The sequence below is a fragment of the Pelmatolapia mariae genome, linkage group LG7, assembly GCF_036321145.2.
Source record: "Pelmatolapia mariae isolate MD_Pm_ZW linkage group LG7, Pm_UMD_F_2, whole genome shotgun sequence".
Taxonomy (NCBI): Eukaryota; Metazoa; Chordata; class Actinopteri; order Cichliformes; family Cichlidae; genus Pelmatolapia; species Pelmatolapia mariae.
In genome coordinates, this window is record NC_086233.1 from 28,669,838 (window position 1) to 28,689,189 (window position 19,352).

Here is a 19,352-nt window from a genome sequence, read left to right on the forward strand (position 1 = left end):
CAAATTTATGATATCGGTATCGGACATAAAAAAGTGGTATCGTGCCATCTCTAATTAAAAGAACATCTTCCTCTTCCCGAGGCCAGATCCTTCCTAGTAATCTTCTAACTCTGCTTATCCCCTGGAACAAACAGTCTCTCCTGCAAGCACAATCAAACAGCTACAAGGCCTTGCAAACTGTTTTCTAAATATTTGAACTCTCCCCTTCACATGAGTTTAACTACTGCTTGTGTGTGCGTGTGTGCCTCGACCTCAGCATTCACTCTGTCTGTAAGGACAGAGGCCAACTCTTCATATGTGGAATAACCTAACTGAAACCATACAGCTAATATGTTGAATAAATGTTCTAATCAAATGCCACTACTCAAAGCTTAATAAAAGAATATAAATGAATAAAGGATAATGATGCATAACATGGTATATGTGTTTTGTAAGCGTGTGCGGCCTTCTACGCTCTGAGCCACTTCCCTCAATAGATCAGTCAGACATCCCGCTGACTGTAGCTTTTAACCCTTACTGACTTGAGCACAACTCCATAATAAGCACCAGGGGGCAATATGTATAAAGATGATCATGGTTACACCTGCAATGAAAGATTATATGATTATACTAACACCTGTAAATAGAAGATTAACATGAGGTTATAACAGTCACTGTCATCCAAACTTTAATGTAATGTCAATAGCTTCAATAAATGCTTTAATGTAATGCTTATTACATATGATTCTGATGCAATGATAAAATAACAGTAAAATATATTTTCTCAACACACAATAATGTCATGAAAGCATCATTTTAAAAAGGGCTATGCAAACATGGCCAATAACTTTCATTCTAATGATGTGCAAAATGATTTGGGCACAAAACAAATTTTGCTGTTAGAAAACTTGCAGACTTCACTATATACAGTGTAAACCCTCTAAACTAAGTTTGGGGGATGTGATCTTTCAAGAAATGCAGACCAAACTGTTGTTGTTTGTTTACTTACACAGCATGTCTTGTAGAATTAACTGGAGTCACAGCAACAGCATAGTGCAGTCATATCTCAAGTCTAATAACAGAAGACAGGAAAAGATCAGTAAAGAAACAACTTTCCCAAACCATAGCAAAATTAAACAATAAGTAAAACAGGCTGATCTAAAGTATGATTAAAGTTCAGCCTGATTAATATAAATCTCACTGACAGTTGCTAATATATTGGAAAACCAAAACACTGAGTTGATTTCTTTTTGTCCAACAACAGGAGTGCTGGTCCCGAGCCTCAAAGACAGTAAGAAGCAAGCAGAGGGAGAAAAAAACAGAACATTTTTCAGAAACTGATTTCATCCTTAATGGCTGTGCAATCACGGGCAACCGTGGCTCAGGGGGTTGGGAAGGGCACCTGTAACCGGAAGGTCGCCGGTTCGATCCCCGGCCTCTGTCCTGGTCGTTGTGTCCTTGGGCAAGACACTTTACCCTACCGCCTACTGGTGTTGGCCAGAGGGATATGGCAGCCTCGCTTCTGTCAGTCTGCCCCAGAGCAGCTGTGGCTACAACCGTAGCTTGCCTCCACCAGTGTGTGAATGTGAGCGTAAATGAATAATGGCATTGTAAAGCGCTTTCGGTGCCTTAAAGCTCACAAAACTATTTCCACAACCACCAAACAGCAAATGAGAGCAGGCACACGGATTCCACACAAAGACGTAACACAGAGCGGACCCGACGCATCAGAATCAGCTTTGTCTTTCTCGGCTTTCTCACCCGATGATAACATCTTGAGCTGACGCTTCTCCAGGTTTGATCAACATATTCCATAACAAATGCTGGCACTATGAACATGCGGACTGATCCGCGAGGGAGAAGGACGGTAGTGACCTGGCATTTTCAAAACACATCTTTCATCCTTCCGCAGTGAGAAGCAAAACTTCCGGCTTACTTAGTATTTTCTAAATTAAGACAACTCAAATAAATTGAGTTTATCAGCATTTTTGCATAAAAAGTACTGGTAACTTTTGACCAGTTGGTCTTCCTCGTATACGAGAAACAGCCAATGATGTTGCCAAAATGCTGCTGTAACAAAGACTTTCTGAATCCTGCTTCTGAAGTCATGTGTAGGCAACTCCTCACAGGTTCTCTTGGTTGTCCTTTTGTGTATTGTTCTAAATAATAAAGAAAACCTCTAGGGTTTTATTTCTGCTTTCAATGTTGTGTTCAAATCATTTAATAAAAGTCTGCGTCACAGTCGTAGCCGACCCGAGAGAAAAGGACTCCAATGCAGGATGCAGATGGAGCACAGGGAACGTTTAAGTGACAAAGTTTATTTAGAAAACAAGTGAATGCAACAAGGCTATTCAACTGTGAACTAAGCAGCGAGTTTACACTTGTGCCGTGAACAAAGCCAAAACTATGGAGCACTTATGCAATCAATCTGAGCTAAGCAAACAGTAAGTGAGATTTCAATTAATGAAACTGCAGTTCTGCGATTTGGGGGCCAAAGGGAGAGTCAGACTGGATGGAGGGTCCTGGGCAAGGGTCAGAGTCACTGAAACAAGAGTAACCAAGTTCAGGTATGGTTCCAGAAGAATGCTGGCAGATATTGGCTCTGAAAGTTCCTGTAAACTGCTTCCTTGTCGCAGGTGGATCAGCAGCGTGGAGGGGAGAGTGATCCGGATGAGTGGTAAGAAATCCAAAACTCCTGATGTTGAGGCATGCAGGTACAAGGGCAAGGTAATTTACTATGACGTTTACAAAACACAACAGTGGCCTGCATTAACTGTGGTTAGCTGCGAATCTGGCAAAGCGAAGTTGAGAGCGCTGGCCTTATAATTCGACAGCTTTATTACCCACAGGTGAGAGCAATTAGCAGGGACACTGTGGATCCTCCCAGAGGGAAACTGCCGGCTCAATGAAAGAAAAAAAGAAAAAAAACAAAACACTGGCACACAAACACACCCAGACCATGACAGGTACTGAAGTAGATCACCATCAAAAACTGGGCTCTCCTTTTTAGGTAATGAAGAAAAATCATGCTGTTGGATTAATCAAGCAGTGGGTTCATTTTGCTTACTTGTGACAGATAAGATGTAACATTCTTCTTCATGACTAGAAACTTGAGAACATTGTGACAAAGTGGGTAAGAACACCACTTGTCCATATTCTTAGTTAACATTCTTGTTTTGATTTAACCATATTTCATATGTAGTCTGCAATAGGCAAACATCTACTATCCCGGGTTTGTTTATGTTTTGCTTTTTTACAGATTATGTAACATAACATCTTGGTTTAAATCAATTCCTACAAGTTTGTTAAGTTAACATGTATTTATTTTAACTGTTAATTGGTTTTGTTTGAACTCACCTACCTGTGTTCTAGGAACAAAAGGAGGAAATATTGTTTTACTTCCTGCATTTATAGCTTCCTGGTTAATCTGAGGTCACAGGAAGAGACCAGGAGAAGAAGGGGGAGAATCCCTGTAATTTAATAAAGCTGATTTTAGAGTGTTAGTAGAGAAACAGGATTTGTTGTAAGATGTCTAGAGTATACCGTAGAGTTTTATTGCTAGGAAGAGTAGCAGTATAGGTCGGAGAATATGTTTGCCTTACCTACCCTAATGGAATAGTCCAGGGTGAATTGACTATTTAAGCAGATGAACGCAGGTGTTCAGGAATAAAAAAACAAAACAGGTCAGTTTAGCTGTGTGCAGTTTGACCTTAAATCCGTTGATTTAAATGGTGAATAAATCACTTGCTACACTGGACAGCATTTTTCTCCTGCACTTCTTTGGCCACTTCAGTCAAGTCTTACCACACACACTTTTATTTTCATGTGAATTTCTAATGTTTGACTGCTATGTCAAGGGATCTTCAGAAAAAGTCTGTGGTTAATTTGGAACTTTGCCTCCAGTTAAGAGCGTGTCAATCTGCAACATTATGCTCCTTAAAGATATGCACATGTTGCTTTTCATGTACAGGATCATCAGGACTAGTATTCAATGTATTAGTTACCTTTTGTCCCTTTTCAAAATAAGACTCCATACCATCACATATTTTGGTAAGTTTACTTTTAATGCTGGATCCTTTTGAGTCTCCAAGTACTTTCATTTTTGCAACCGTGGCAGCTATATTTGTTTCCAGCTCCAGTTGCTCCCGCTGTCAAACAAAATCATTATTACATTTTGTGATGCGTCCCAACCAGTCAACATGAGTGTCTTGTTCATCTTCCGGAATCAGTAAAATGAATGCATCATGAACTGCTTCAGCATTTTGATACAAATCATTCAGTTTTTCCAATTTGAACTGCACAGCTTTTGCTTCTTTCTTTTTTTTAATCAGTTCTTTACGGTGACCCTTTCTTTCTTTACGGTTTCCAAAAGCAATAACCCAACAGACCAGTTGCAGGAATCCAAAACATGGTAGATGTGTTTTATCAAGATTCATATAATACTGATGACGGATTTTTAGGCTAACCCACTTACCTCTCATCTTTTTTCCCCCTCACAAAACCGATAGATCCTCCACTTCTTTTAAATGTCTCCCAGCGCAATTCTTGGCATATTTTGGTTCCTGCAACTGCTCCGTCGGGTTATTGTCTCCCCAGAAACACTTCCCTTGTGCTTTTGGAATTTTTTTCCCCCCATTTCAGTTGCGTTTTGCGTTTTTGCGGCGTTTTTCTTATTGCGGGTGGTTTCTGTGTTTTCTTAAGTTGCGGGCCGTTTGGCCTCTCAGGGCAACCGTAGTTCTTTAACAAAATTCAAGGGTTAACACGTGATATTAACCTGAGGTTTTCGCTCTTTCTGTGGTTTCCATTTTATAAGCACGTGATTTACCCGTCAGTTTTGCAGATCTTTTTTTCTTCCAGTTCATGTGGCTTCTTATGTTTCACTAATTGTCACTTTCTCACATGCAGCAAACACAATATTATATTCCACAGCTTGAAAGATCGATCATATCCAATGCTTTTCTTACGTGCAAACAATGCGCAGTATCCACAGCGTCACAAGCTGTCAAAATCAGACCAGCTTCCTCCAGCTTGCCAAATCAAGCACATGCAAGCACACAACGCAAACCAATGTACCCAATGGACAAGCGGTGACACAAACTGTGTTCAAAACATTCAATAATACACCGAGTGAATCTGCGTGTCCTACCGCTTCTGATGTGTATGTTGCGTCAATCTTTTTCGTGTCACTGTGGCGGTGACGTTTCCAATAACTCCTTTGAGAACAGCGTCCGACTATCTGAAAGCTTCGTGACTCCAAAACGTATATCCACAAATCCTCTTCATTGTTCTGATGCATGCGATAAAACACATTTGAATGTTGGGACTTCCATCCGCAAATGTGGATGTGTGACGTGTCTCCAATGAGCCACTTAGTCCCATTTGTGTTTGCGTATTTATTTTAAAACAAAACAACAAACTTTGCGCTTTGATTCAAAACAAATGTACAAATGTATTAACTGACGTGCTAAAATGACGGTCAGCAGAAAAGTTTGCAACCAAACCACTCCCCCAACCTCCGTGTTGAGAACGTCAGGTAAATAACGTGCGACCCCAGGATGCAATTATCTGAGGTGCGGGGAAAATCTAAAGTGCCACCATAACAAATAAAGAAAACCTAAACATTCCCTTTGGCTCTTACAGTGAAGTTCAAGTCTTATTACTCTGGTGTAGTTCTTTTATAGCATAAATGTTAGCACTGCACCTTTAGTGAAAATGTGTAAGAGAACAAAACAAAAAGTTGTTAATTTGAGAACAATATTTTCTGAACAAAACATTTCATCTCTGCTGCACTCTATACAGAAATTAAAGTCAACCAATTCCTCAAACAACATGTTCAAAAAACCAGCAAAAACTGCAAAAATCTGCCCCACAACGCAAAAATTCAGCTCAAAACCTCATTACGGGTTTCTCATACTTTAAATGATCCGTCAGTTTTGGAATACAACTTATTTTCATCAAACTTAGCACTTTTTTTCTTATATAACTAGTATATTGTCTTTTAGAAATCAAAATGTAAACATAATTAAAGCTCAGACCTAAAGCCGACTCCATGGGTCTAAACTGACTGGAGTTTTTGTTTACGCACCAAATAACATCGGTCTGCTCTTGACGCTCAGTGGAAAAACAAAGGAAACGTTCGCTGTTCAAGCTTAACAAATATAAAAATTAAAAATACACTTTTATAGTTGCGGTGGTGTTGTTTTTCTTGCACAACAAAGAACCGAAGCCTAAGCAATGGCTAAAACAGAGGTAAACAATTGAAACCCAAACACACTCCCGTTCATTTCAATACGCATGATCTGAGCATGCGCGGAATGCAAACGCTCCACTTTGATGGGTTCCAGCGACAGTGACGTCAGCGCTTTTGTATGAGAAGATCAAAGAAGATCAAAGCGCTGACGTCACTGTCGCCGCCACAGAAATGCTTAAATACCCCACTTTCACCTTCCTAAACACAGTTTCACTTGGAGCATTTTCAGAAACAGCGATTTGTTCTTGCAAACTAGTATTCTTTGAGAAAGGGAATACTTTTACATTTAAAGAATTCAACAAGCGTTCTTTTTTTTCTTTCGACACTTTGCATTAAGTTTTTAAAGAAATGTCACAGGAAAGATTAAATAATTCACCTTCTAACAGAGAGAATCGAGAGGAGTCACAAAGACAGAGAATGCAGGCAGGGTTTGAAACCATTGAGATGATGCTCCATGAGCTTCAGAAAAACCAAGTGTTTCTCCTTGAGCAGAACAGTAACATTGCTGCTGAGTTGTCCCAGGCCGAAAGCGAGAGAAATGAACAACAGAAAGAGAACACAAATCTCAGGACAGGTTTGGAAAATCCCGAGTGGCAAGTGGGAGAAGCTCTGTGTTTACTAATTAAAAATAATGAAGTAATAGAAAAACAGACCAGGGCAGAGATTAAAACCATTCAGATGCATCTGTATGAGCTTCGGGAAAACCAAGATCTTCTACTGGAGCAGAACAGCAGCATTACTGCTGAGCTTTCCATAGTTGAAAGTGAGCGAGATGGACAAATTAAAGAAAACACAGATCTCAGTCAAGAGAATGCAGATCTCAGGAAAGATTTAGAAACTCTTGAGTGCCAAATGGGAGAAGCACAGGGTTTAATAATTCAAAATAATGAAATAATAGAAAAACAGAGCAAGACAATTGTGGACAAGCAGAAACAGATAGATGAGCTTTATAAGGATTTAGAAATGAGAAGACAGATGGTCCAAGATCTTAAAGAGCTGGTCAGTATGAAGCAAAACGAAAATGTATTGGGTGACGTGAACAATGTTAGAGAGGAATGTCAGATTGCTGGTGAACCTCTGCAGCTGGAGAATCTTGCTCCTGAATCGGAGGCACTTGAGACTCCTGTTGCAAAACCAGTTCCTGACACTCATGAAGAGGTTCAGACTAGTGATTCGGGGCATCGTGGTGCTAAACATCTACCTAAAGTAGGTTTAGGGCTTGCCACAGTGGGTCTTGTTGTTCCTGCAGTTTACTGGGCCTACTCAAAGATGTTCAACTGAAGTGAATGTCCCAGCTGTTATTTGTGGAATTGTGCTCATTATCTACTCAAGCCCTACTGCAATTGTCGATGTGCGCCAGTTACATTTTAAAGAACAGTAATGATGTTTTCCAACCACGTTCTACTGACCATAGCAACCTGTGGTAACTATACTGTGCTCTCCTTTATGTTTTATTTGGCCCCTCATCTCCCAACCAGTCATGGCAGATGGCTGCCCCTCCCTGAGCCTGGTTCTGTCATAGGTTTCTTCCTGTTAAAAGGGAGTTTTTCCTTTCCACAGTTGCCTAGTGCTTGCTCATAGGGGATCATTTGATTGTTGGGGTTGATAATTTCAATCCAATTGGATTGAAATTAATTGGCTTGAAGTGAAAAACTTCAGGTGAGGGGTTCACTTGATGGGGAGCACTAAAAAAACTATGGAAAAAGAGAAAATGTAGTTAAAAGCAAATGAAAATAAAGAAAATAAAAATTAAAAAATCTCCTACTGCTTTGTTTATTTATTTAAATGAACAGTTTTACATTTTGGCCACTGTCTCATTTACTGCTAAGTAAATTATTTCAGACTGGCCAGAACATCACATGAACATCAGCCTGCTATAACTAATTTTTCAGTGACTTAGGATGAAGTAAAGGTCCTACAGACAATGTGTGTGTGTGTGTGTGTGTGTGTGTGTGTGTGTGTGTGTGTGGCCAAGCCACACAGTAAACCTGGATTAGTTGAATTTATTAAAGTAAAGAAGAAAAAAAACTGTAAAACAACATTCAGTTATCTGACATATTTCGAAGGAGTACAGGGGATGTAATCTATAGGCTAGTGTTTGGATTTTTAAGAACGACAGGTGTTTATCTGAGATAAACGGAGGCGGAGAAACCTCTCCGACCCACACTCCAGTCCAGAAGGTGGCGATAATGCAACTAAAAGTTGTTTGCAACCGCCATTAAAATGTAGAAGAAGAAGCACAAGAAGAAGAAGAAGAAGAAGAAGAAGAATTTTTTTCGCTGGTTTGCTGAGTAGCACTCGTCAGTGCAGCCCTGTTACTAGTACTAGTCTGTTGTAACTACGTTTTCTTGTATATAGATTCCTGGACCCATTTCTGTTTCCTGATCTGTTCTCCTGAGTCTGGCAGTGAGGTGTGGAGCAAACGAGAGCGTGAGTGGTGAAGAGGATTGTGAAAGTGGAGAGTGAGGAGCGGACGTGTGGTGTGTTTTGGAACCGTTTCCCTTGCATCCCTGGAAATCCCAGCCCTGTGCACTGTATATAGTTTCATCTAGTGTTGTTGTTAATAAACTTGGGACTTTTATTCTGAATTCAGCTGCTCTATGCCTGAGTCCGTTCCTCCCTTATGACAGTTTTCTAAATAATCGAATATTAATACAACGATAAAAAACACTTGAAATTGGAGAAAACTAATGAAAATAAGGTCCTGGCATTTCTGCACATTTCCTAGTAATTAGTGCATCTTTCCCTGGAATTAATTCAAGACAGACTGGTGATCACAGTCTTGAAGGAAATGTTTGATGGACTGAGATGGAATGACCCGGGAGTACATAAAAGTCCCACAGGTCTTAAACTAACAGCTTTACTTTATGTTTTCCACCAAACACCAGTCACAACATCCACACTGAAGAGTGGTCTCCAGGCTGCTGCGCTTCCGGGTAGAGCGGCAAAGAAGAAGCCAATAAAAGGAAAAAGTTGAGATGGTCAAGTCAATTGGCTTTTATTGTCATTTCAACCATGTACAGTGCTACAGTACAGAGTGAAACGAGACAATGTTCCTCCGAGGCTGGTGCTACATATGACATATAACAGACAATCAAGACAGGATTACATAAAGTGCAATATGCAAAAATTGTAAAAAAAAACCAAAAACCAAAAAAAAAAAAACCCAAGACAAGACAGTGCAACACTAGACAGAACAGGACGATACAGACACAAGACAGTATTTATTATTTTGTTCCACTTCCCCTTTGCCCCATTTATTCAGTATATTTCTGGTTTTCCTTAACAAAAAAATTGCTGTCTATGGTCTCATCATTCACACCATCTGGGCTCCTAAAGAACTTTTCTTCTGCGCGTAAGTCAGTTAAACTCACCCTGCTACGGCCCTAGCAGGGCCTCCTCCTGAAGGTGCCTGTGTGGGCGTGTCCTACAATCTCTTCTGCCTGAGGTGCCACCTTTCTCTTTTACACAGCTAACTCACATCAGTAATTAAAGGTATTTAAGCCCAGGGAAAGGTGAGCTCTGGGCCAGAGTGCCATGTGAATGGTTGCAGCTAGTAAGCTGCGTGTGCTCTGCTCCTACTTGGTGGGGAGTAGTGTGTTTGGCAATTTATCCTTCTCTGGCTTACTTCTCAGTTTAATTGACCAACGTTTGAGTTTTGTTTTGTTTCTTTAAATGGTGATAGCGGCTTGTCCGTCTCTTTCAGTTAGTATCGATAGAAACTTTAATAAAACTCTTTAATTTAACCATTTTGCCTCTGTCTCCTTTTTCTGACCCAGACACATTTTGTTACTTCCCCTTCATCGCCTGGACCCTTTTAGGGGAACGTAACACACCCATTGCAATAAATCTAGCCCTTAAATAACTTTGCATTACACTGCTTTTCTGGCTTGCCTTTTAACGGTGAGTGCAACTGTTTCATAAAGGTTTTAGTGCACCATAAACTCCAGCAGATATTTTTGTCACAATGAAAACCATTTTAGGAAAATAACAAGAAGTAAAAGAAGGAAACCCACAGAAGCAGAAAGGATAAGACGTGCACCATATCTGAGACAATAACCAGGGCCAGACCGTTTCTGACACCTCGATCATATTTATTGTGCAACAACACGGCACCAGAGGACATTTTTAATTTGTCTTGGGAATAATTCACAGGACTCAGATCAACACACAGTCTACTCTCCAAAACCAGAACCAGAACAATAGGCTGAGTTCATGGTGGACGATAAATATTCATCACTAGAACGATGAGACACAAACACAGAAGAGCCGTTTGTAACGGCAGGAGATGCAGTGTTGACAGGCGGCAAGAAATGTAAGTACAAGGCTACGTCTGTCTCTATCAATAATTATCCCATATCATACAAAAGATATGACACATATAAACAGAGAATTGTCCAGGTTCATCCTGACCATCAACCTTTCTGACTGAAGATCACTTCTGCCAGCACCACAACACTTACTGCTAAACACATTTAAAGGACCAGTTCTGTGTTTTTACAGTTTTAGCTCACTTCATTTTAATGCTATAAACAAATGCTTCATAAAAACGTGACTGAAGAAATCCTCCAAAGCTCACTGTCATGGTTTCATATCATTTTCCTACATTCAAGGCAGCCTTTGCTTTACTTCAGTCCAATCTTGTGCAGCTTGGTTTAGCAATCAGTACAAGCCCACAATGACTCCTGGGGTTCATCGGGGATCTGCTTCATATTTCCAGTTTATTTTAATGTAAACAAAAACAAATAGAAATCTAACAGCACACAGATGAAACTCTGTAGAGATTTCGCATGTCTTTCCAACCCACTGCTGTCAGACTCCACAACAAAGACTTTAACTGATCAAACACACACACCCACACATGTGCAATAACACTAAGTGCAATACTCCTTTCTGGCATCGTTGTATTTTTACTCAGTTGTGTACAACATTTTATTCTATTTTTATCCTATTGTATATTTTATTCTACTGTATATAGTATTTGATTTTATTCTATTCTGTACAGTTGTGTACTGTATTTATTCTTATTGTAGTCTAATTATTGCTTCAGAACTTTTGCACTGTCCACTTCCTGCTGTGACAAAACAAATTTCCCACGTGTGGGACTACTAAAGGTCATGTTATCTTATCTTATTTAAACATGGTGAAGGTGTTGATGAACTTACAGTGATTACATGGTTTCACACACAATCACCTGCCAATCAACTTTAAATGACATAAATACAGATGCAATTAAACTGCACATGAATCCCATAAACATGAAGCTCTGACCTCCTACATGACTGAAGGACTTCAGGTTTATCAGTGACTGAATCAGTTGATCCTAACAGCTCCCATCGTGACAGACAGATAAATAAATCTACAACATTAAACACTAGAAATGAAATATATTAGCAAGACCTTCATAAAACCTGCATTTAAAGTGATTCACATTCATGTGCTCAGACTGTCTCTACTGCCGGCATGACAGGCAGTAAATTGAGGATTTGATCTGTTTAGAAGCTCAGGCCTGCAGTCTGTCACATCAAAGTCAAGCCAATGTACGCTTCATTGTCATCTCCGCTATATACAGTACAGTATCTAGAGATGAGATGATGAGGCTCCAGTTACATTCAGTGCAATCCCCCCCCCCCCCCAAAGAAATAATAATATAAGAAGAATGAAAAAATAAATATACACTTTAAGACTTGGAGGTAAATGTATTAATAACAATTTACAATTTGAATGATTTAAAGTGACCTTGAAGTGATTTAAAGTGACCAGCGTAGCAGCTTGTAAACATGAGCAGAGTTCTTGAGTGTAAGGATTGTCCATAGAGCAGCATCTGCATTACAAAGGCAGTGGTATGTGGAGTGCAATAGAGTTAGGTAACGGTTTGTGTGGGTGTGGGTGGTGGGGGGGAGTGGGAGAGCCGGTAGTGAGTTCAAGAGTCTGATGGCTTGTGGGAAAAAGCTACTTCGCAGCCTGGAGGATTGGGCCCCAATGCTGCGATAGCGTCGGCCAGACGGGAGGAGAGAAAAGAGTGCGTGTGAGGGGTCAAGCATGATCCAGGAGGCCTTGCTAATGCAGAGCTTGGTGAAGATGTCCTGTAGCAGAGAGAGAGAGAGAGAGATGTTCCAGTGATCTTGGCAGCTGCTTTAACAATCCGTTGTAGCTGGATGAGATTGCCGAACCACACGGAGATGCAGCTGGTCAGAACACTCTCTATGGTGCTCCTGTAGAACACGGTGAGGATGGGAAGAGGAAGGCTGGCCCGCTTCAGGCGTCTCAGGAAGTGGAGGCGCTGCTAGGCTATTTTGGTGATGGAGGTGGTGTTGGTGGTCTCGCTGCACCAGAACGCCAGCTGCTCAGACTCATCTCTGTACGCCGACTCGTCGTCGTTGCTGATGAGCGAACCTGATGATGTGGTTGGAGCTGTGTAGAGCAGTGCAGTGTCAGGACAGCGAACAACAGCGGGGTGAGAACACAGCCTCGAGGAGCTCCTGTTCTCAGTCTGATGGTGCTGGAGATGTTGTCGCCGATTCTGAAGAGCTGTCTCGGTTTTACTGACCTGCTGGGAGGCAGATGTTCAATCTTCAATCTTAAGCAGAATATCCAGTGATGAGCAGCTTCTTTGTACTTCCCGTTTCACTGTTGTTTCTTCTCCCAGCAGATGACTTTCTTATTTTGGAATCATATAGTATATGTGAGGAAACCTGCTGTAAACTGCAGTCTGTGCACTTAATACACAATGAAAATATATATTTTATGTTATTAGAATAAGATGTGTAAAAGGACTTTGATGTGTGTGAGTGACTTCTATTGTTATATCATACACTGATTAGTTTTCTCTGAAATCTAAACAGAAGAAACAAAGAGGTATTTACCCTCCGCCTCTTCCTATAACTGTACAAATATTATATTTTATTATAACTGTCTTGTTAAACAGAATTCAGATGGTGGCGACAGTCTCACCCTGGCGGTTCAGCTCCTTTCCCTCGTCCATCAGGTCAGAGGTCATTTCACTGTCTTCCATAAACTGCTGGAAGCCCAGAAGATTAAGGCAGCGGGTCCTTAAACTGAAGAGAACATTGATTACGACACAGAATCACAAACATAATTACATACAGTACTGTGCAAAGCTTTCATCAATCAACAAAATGCAGTGAATGAACAAAAGAGAAATCTAAATCACGTCGCATTTTGAAGGAACTCAGCTGGTCGGTTGTTCCAAAGATCTTGGAGAACTAACCACAGATTTTCTGTGGATACAGGCTTCCTCAACCCCTTCTGTCTCTTCATGTAATCCCAGACACATTCGATGATGTTAAGATCAGAGCTCTGTGGGGGCCGTACCATCACTTCCAGTACTTCTTGTTCTTCTTTACACTGAAGATAGTTCCTAATGACTTTGGCTGTGTGTTTGGGGTCGTTGTCCTGCTGTAGAATACATTTGGGGTTAATAAACAATCATTAATCATTCATGAACTGAATTGAATGGAATGAATTGAACTGGAGATTGCTATACATGCATTTATTTCCTCACGCTTGGACTACTGTAACTCACTGTTGATGTATCTAAGCAAAGGTTCTCTGGATCGTCTGCAGGTTGTGCAAAACGCTGCCGCTAGGGTTTTGACAAAATCTGTATTCACATGTGACACCGTTGCTATCTCAGCTACACTGGCTTCCTGTTGAATTCAGAGGCCATTTTAAGATCCTGGTCTTGACTTTTAGATCAGAGATGTTGGCACCAGCCTACATCTCTGATCTGCTACAGCCCTACGTCCCTAGACTGTGGAACTCTCTCCCCCAAACCTTAAGAATTGTGGATGGAGTAGTTGTTTTTAAAAAAAACTGCTTTTGGTTAATTTTGCCTGTTTTAAATTGTCTGTTTGATATTGTCTGTTTTACCTTTCTATGACTGGTTATCTTATGTGCAGCACTTTATGACTCTGTCTAGAAAGGCGCTATATATATACAGTATATATATAATTTTATTTACTTATTTATTTTTCTGAACGCATTCTATGTTTACAGCGTTGTTGCATACCTGCCTAAACCTTTGGCACACTACTGTATATGTAACCGCTGTGTTCCTGCATTGTGTTCCTGCGATGAAAGGTAAAAAGAATGAAAGACCTCCAAGTAATTAACTTGCCCGCTCCAGTTCCTCTCCTACAGGGAATTGTAGAAAAGGGGAGAGGCCAAAGGGGTACCCCAAATTTAAAGGGTTGCACCAAAAAGGTGTAACAGCAGGTGTGTTACACAGTGTGGGTATTTACAGAGGTGTGAGCAGTCTGCAGCTTGTTGTGGTGGGAGATGGCCGAGTCCATGTGGATCAAACAGGGGAGGAGTGAGACGACAGGACAGCCTGCAGGAGGAAAACACCACAAAGTCACAAAACCTCCATCAAGTTGACTCCTCCATTATCTCCGGGTCAACATCTGGGTCACATGATATGTTGTTTAATAACACGTTGACTCACTGCACAACTCTGTAGTTTGTGTGCTTTAAGAAAAATAAGAGGAGACTTTAAGGTCTTTTGAAACAGTAAAAATGTTCGCCCTGTATATGAGGAGGAACATTCCCGAAAGAAACACGTGTACTTGTGTCTTCTCTTGGTTTACAGGGATGTGTTTCCTCACGCTTTCAGAACCCTTTCAAGTACCCTCACAGAGTGGAGTGTCTTTTAACATGATGAACTAGAGACTCACACAACCGCAGGTTACATCAAGCACTGCATGGACACTGTCTCCACGGAAAAGCCTGTCCTGCTCTACCCCAAACGTAAACCCTGGATGACGAGTAAGGTTCAGGCATTGTTAAAGGCACACAAATCTGGGGACCAGGACATGTACAGCAGAGCAAGAGCAGACCTTAAATAAGGCATCAGAGCAGCAAAGCTGGACTATTCAAACAATCTATCAGACCACCTCTGTGATAACAACTCCAGAAAGGTATGGGAAGGCCTGAAACACATCACCAATTACAAAGGCAGTGGGACAAATATAGATAATATGGACATCTCATTAGCAGAGGAACATAAGCACTTCTTTGCCCGCTTCGAGAAAACTGCAGTCAACCCCACCATGCACGACGCCCTGCCCACAGCCTCCTCTGAGCACAGTCCCCACACATTTAGCCTCCAAGAACATGAGGTCGGCAATGTGTTCAGAGCAGAATATCAGAGGAAAGCAGCTGGCCCTGACGGAATACCTGGTAGATTGCTCAAAGCCTGCGCCGACCAGCTGGCTCCCATGTTCACCAGACTATTCAATCTCTCCCTGTCACATGCCACTGTCCCTCACTCTCTGAAATCTGCAACAATAGTCCTCAAGTCCACCACCATCAGTAGCCTCAGCGACTACAGACCCATCGCACTGACTCCAGTGATTGCACAGTGCTTCGAGAAGCTGCTCCTAAGGCACATAAAGGACTGCCTCCCACCCTACAAGGCAAAAAAGTCCACAGAGGATGCAATTTGCACCGCCCTTCACTCTCCTCTGCATCACCTGGAGTATCCTGGGAAATCAGTAAGGATGCTCTTTATTGAATTCAGCTCGGCCTTCAATACCATCATCCCAGACATTTGTATAGACAAGCTTTTAAACCTAGACCCAGACCATTTCATCTCCGCCGAAGTTATCTCGGAGAGAAGTAGAGCAAGTGTGTAAGTTCATCTCTGAATGTTTGTAAAGCGTTCCCATGTTAAGCTTAACAACCGATATATGGAGCGACTGCCTCTCGCTCTCCTGCTGCTACTTCAATCGTGAAACTGCTTAATGATCAGCTGATCGGCTTTTCTGTCACGAGTCCGTCTCTCTTCTTTGTTTTTGGCCCACTTTGCGCCAGAAAGAGTAAAACCAGCGGCTGAACAACAGCAGCACGTTTAAGCTTGATAAGCTGTTGTTAGAATATATTTAATATTACTTTCTAGACCAGGATCGTTTTCTACGCAGCTGACAACTGGTAACTGTGCAGGGGCGGATCTAGCAAAGTTTAGCCAGGGGGGCCGATAGGGCATGAACAGGGAAAAGGGGGGCACAAAGACATACCTTTCTTTCTTATTCTCATTTAAAATGTCTAGCTTTTAATAAATAATTATCTGAATCTTACACCCAAAGTTTTAATCTGATGTAAAATGTGTAGAAGTCCATTACTGTATATAGTAACTGTTAAGTCTAATATACCCTAGTAAGCTATAGTACTTTTTCCTTTGGGAAAGTACCATCTGTGAATCCTGCAATTCTGTTGAAGAAAGATGTTTAAGCTATTTAATTATTCTTGAAAAATTATTTGTTTCTGTGCATTTTGTTTTCATCCTCCATCAAATTAAAGTTGATTACATCGATTAAGCATCATGAGTTGGAGGGTGGTTCCCTATTTTTTCTTTTTTTTTTTTTTTGCTGGGAGTTTGCAACCCTATTAGTTAGGTTGCTTAATATTTATGCTAAGTACTCTACCAGAATAGGGAGGATGGAGTAGGTTTAAGTTTATTAGATTGATCAGTGTTGCTGAACTATGAAATATTTTGGGTGCAGTGTATTTTTTTCCCCACACACAGGTATAATGCAGAATAGCTTTAGTGTTGTTGTTTATTTAAACTTGAGTATGAACTTATACAAAATGCAGCGAGATATTAAAAAACAGTTTTATTGATTAAGAAACACACAATATCGGATTCATATGGGTATCGGCCGATATCCAAATTTATGATATCGGTATCGGACATAAAAAAGTGGTATCGTGCCATCTCTACCCTAAACACCAAGGAAACAAAGGAAGAGGTCAGCGTACCACACGCCATCCCCGTGTGGTACGCTGGTTGCACATCAGCTGGCAAGAAGATTATGTGCAATGTCTTATGTGCAATGTCTTATGTGCAATATCTCACTCTTTCCATGCTCTGTGCAATATTTTTGGCTCATGTGCAATATTTTGGTCTCATTGGAATCACCACCCCCACCCTAAATGACCATGGCCCCTCCACCCTTATTTTATTTATTATATTATATAACTGCCCTTGTATACAACCACACAATGTTTCAATGTTTCCTACGCACACACCATGTATATAGTTCACTCACACATATATGGATACATATATATTGCTTTTTATTTATTTATTTGTTTCCCCCTCATTGTATATTGTTTTCCCTTCTTTACTTTTTCACCTTGTGGTCCAGCTACCCAGTTTCGCTGTGCAAGAAACTACACAATGACAATAAAACTCTAAGTCAATACCAGGTGCAAAGGAAGAAGATTGTGATGAAGCATGCCATCTGGTGGAGAGAGCAAGCATTACGAGGCAGTGAGCTGAACAAGAGGAGCTCAGCGGTCTGAATGAAGTGAGATCGTGTTTCAACAACGAAGCACTGAAACAAACGTCACATGTCACGTTTCCTTCATTGTAACACAACAAAGACTCAGCTGTGCAGCACTCCATCACACAGCAGCTTTAAACACTTTTAGAGGCTGTATAGAAATATGAAGCTCTGTGTCTGACGGTTTGTGTGTAAACTAGCGTCTGCCCTCTCAGGCTCACCTCGATGTACTGGTAGTTGTAGCCTCTCAGCCAACCGGATGACAATCAGCGAGAGGACGGGCCACGTGCTGAAGAAGGTGAAGAAGGTGCACTTGGACCAAACCACAGCCACGCTGAACAGAGTGAGGACGACGGAGAGGAGGCAGTAAAACCAGAGGTTCAGGAGGCACTCCTAGTACTACTCTGTGACACACACACAACCACCTACAGTCGGGATGTAGATGTATCTGCTGAGCCAGCCGGCTGGCTCTGACAACGGGAAGCTGTGGACGAATTGGTGGGTGGAGTCGTTCTCCTTCTTGGCCACATCATCCAGGTGGATGGCGTGCTGCAAGAGGATCTACCACTGCACATCAGTACTGTTGTGTCTCAGCACGGTGTAGATCACCTGCACATGATGGGTTCAGACATGAGACCATGAAAAACACAAAGTTACTGCTAACATTAACCAATCCATGAGAGCGTGACAGCAGGTGACTTATTACCTTAAAACCCCTGAGGAGAAAACCAGTACTTTAAGAGTGCACAGGAAACAGAAGATTTCAGCTGTGTGCAGCCTGAGGAGGAAACTACGAGCACAGAGAGAAACCTCATCATCACCTCGTCATTATCTTCCTCTTCTTTTTTTGCTCTGTGGTGGAACGAGGACTATCTTTTCTCCTCTTCTTCTGCTGTTTACCTGAACCACCATCAAACAAAGCTCAGCTGACAGCAGTGATTACAAAGCTATTGAGTCATGTCTTTATCGCCTTTTGCATCGTGTGCCTTAGTTTGGTTGAAGTCTATGGTACCGTCACACTGGTGCTCTTTCAATGAACCATCACAATGAATAACACGTGTGACAAGCCAGCACAGCTGCTAGGAAACTAATACTCTCCCCACGTTTTACATACAGATCTTTCTCCTGTGTGATTTCACTGTTGCTTCTTGAGATTAAAAATATAAATAAAAAGCTTTTCTTTGCCACTTTGTGTCAGGTTTATATTATTGGATTGTCATTTATGCTTAGAAATATTTACTCATGTTGGTCTTCCTTGGTCTCTTGTGTTCTGGGGGCCTCTGGATGTCTGGAGTTTTGATCTCCTCCATACCTGCTTCATGCCCTGGAGGATGAGACTGTGGCCCCCCACACCCTCTAGCAGATCATTACATTAAGGAACCTTTTAAATACAAGCGCGCTCATGCTCACAGGTGTACACACAGGTGATCACACACACAAACTACACGGCTCCTACCTCAAAGCACACTGTGCGCTGTCGATCTTACGTGCTGCACAATAATGTTTAATATTAAATATTTAGTGTTATATTCCCATATATCATTGTGATGTTGTTTATTCTATTACTCTCGTTTTCTTCTGCTTGTTTTCTTTTTTCTTTCTCAACAGGTGATCCAGGTGATCGATATATGTATTTTTTGTCTGCTTATTTTGTTGGTTTTTGTTTTTTGCCCTTTATCCCCGTCCCTCTTCTCCGCTGTTTTTTTTTTGTTTTGTTTTGTTTTGTTTTTTTCCCCCCTCTTTCTTTCTCCCTTTTCTTTTCCCCTGTCCCGTATCTAGCAAGTAAAAAAAAAAATAATAATAAAATAAAATAAAAT

At 41.1% G+C, this 19,352-nt stretch overlaps 1 protein-coding gene across 7 annotated transcripts; it reads right to left on the reverse strand.

Annotated features, from left to right (window-relative positions):
• Window positions 1-997: 997 nt before the first annotated feature.
• On the reverse strand, window positions 998-14,746 carry LOC134632133 (G-protein coupled receptor-associated protein LMBRD2B-like). Of its 7 annotated transcripts, XM_063480742.1 has the most exons (5): window positions 14,494-14,746; window positions 13,404-13,648; window positions 13,184-13,287; window positions 12,780-12,889; window positions 12,582-12,643 (listed from the first exon to the last, which is right to left on the reverse strand). In XM_063480742.1, exons 1-4 carry the CDS (start codon window positions 14,542-14,544, stop codon window positions 12,798-12,800), a joined length of 492 nt encoding a protein of 163 aa, XP_063336812.1. In that variant the 5' UTR covers window positions 14,545-14,746; the 3' UTR covers window positions 12,582-12,643; window positions 12,780-12,797. The 7 variants fall into 7 exon arrangements, 6 of the variants coding, with proteins under 6 accessions (XP_063336814.1, XP_063336812.1, XP_063336813.1 ...); XM_063480744.1 differs by lacking the exons at window positions 12,582-12,643; window positions 12,780-12,889 and adding an exon at window positions 998-1,051; XR_010573746.1 differs by having other exon boundaries at window positions 12,597-12,885; window positions 13,461-13,648.
• Between the last annotated feature and the right edge of the window lie 4,606 nt (window positions 14,747-19,352).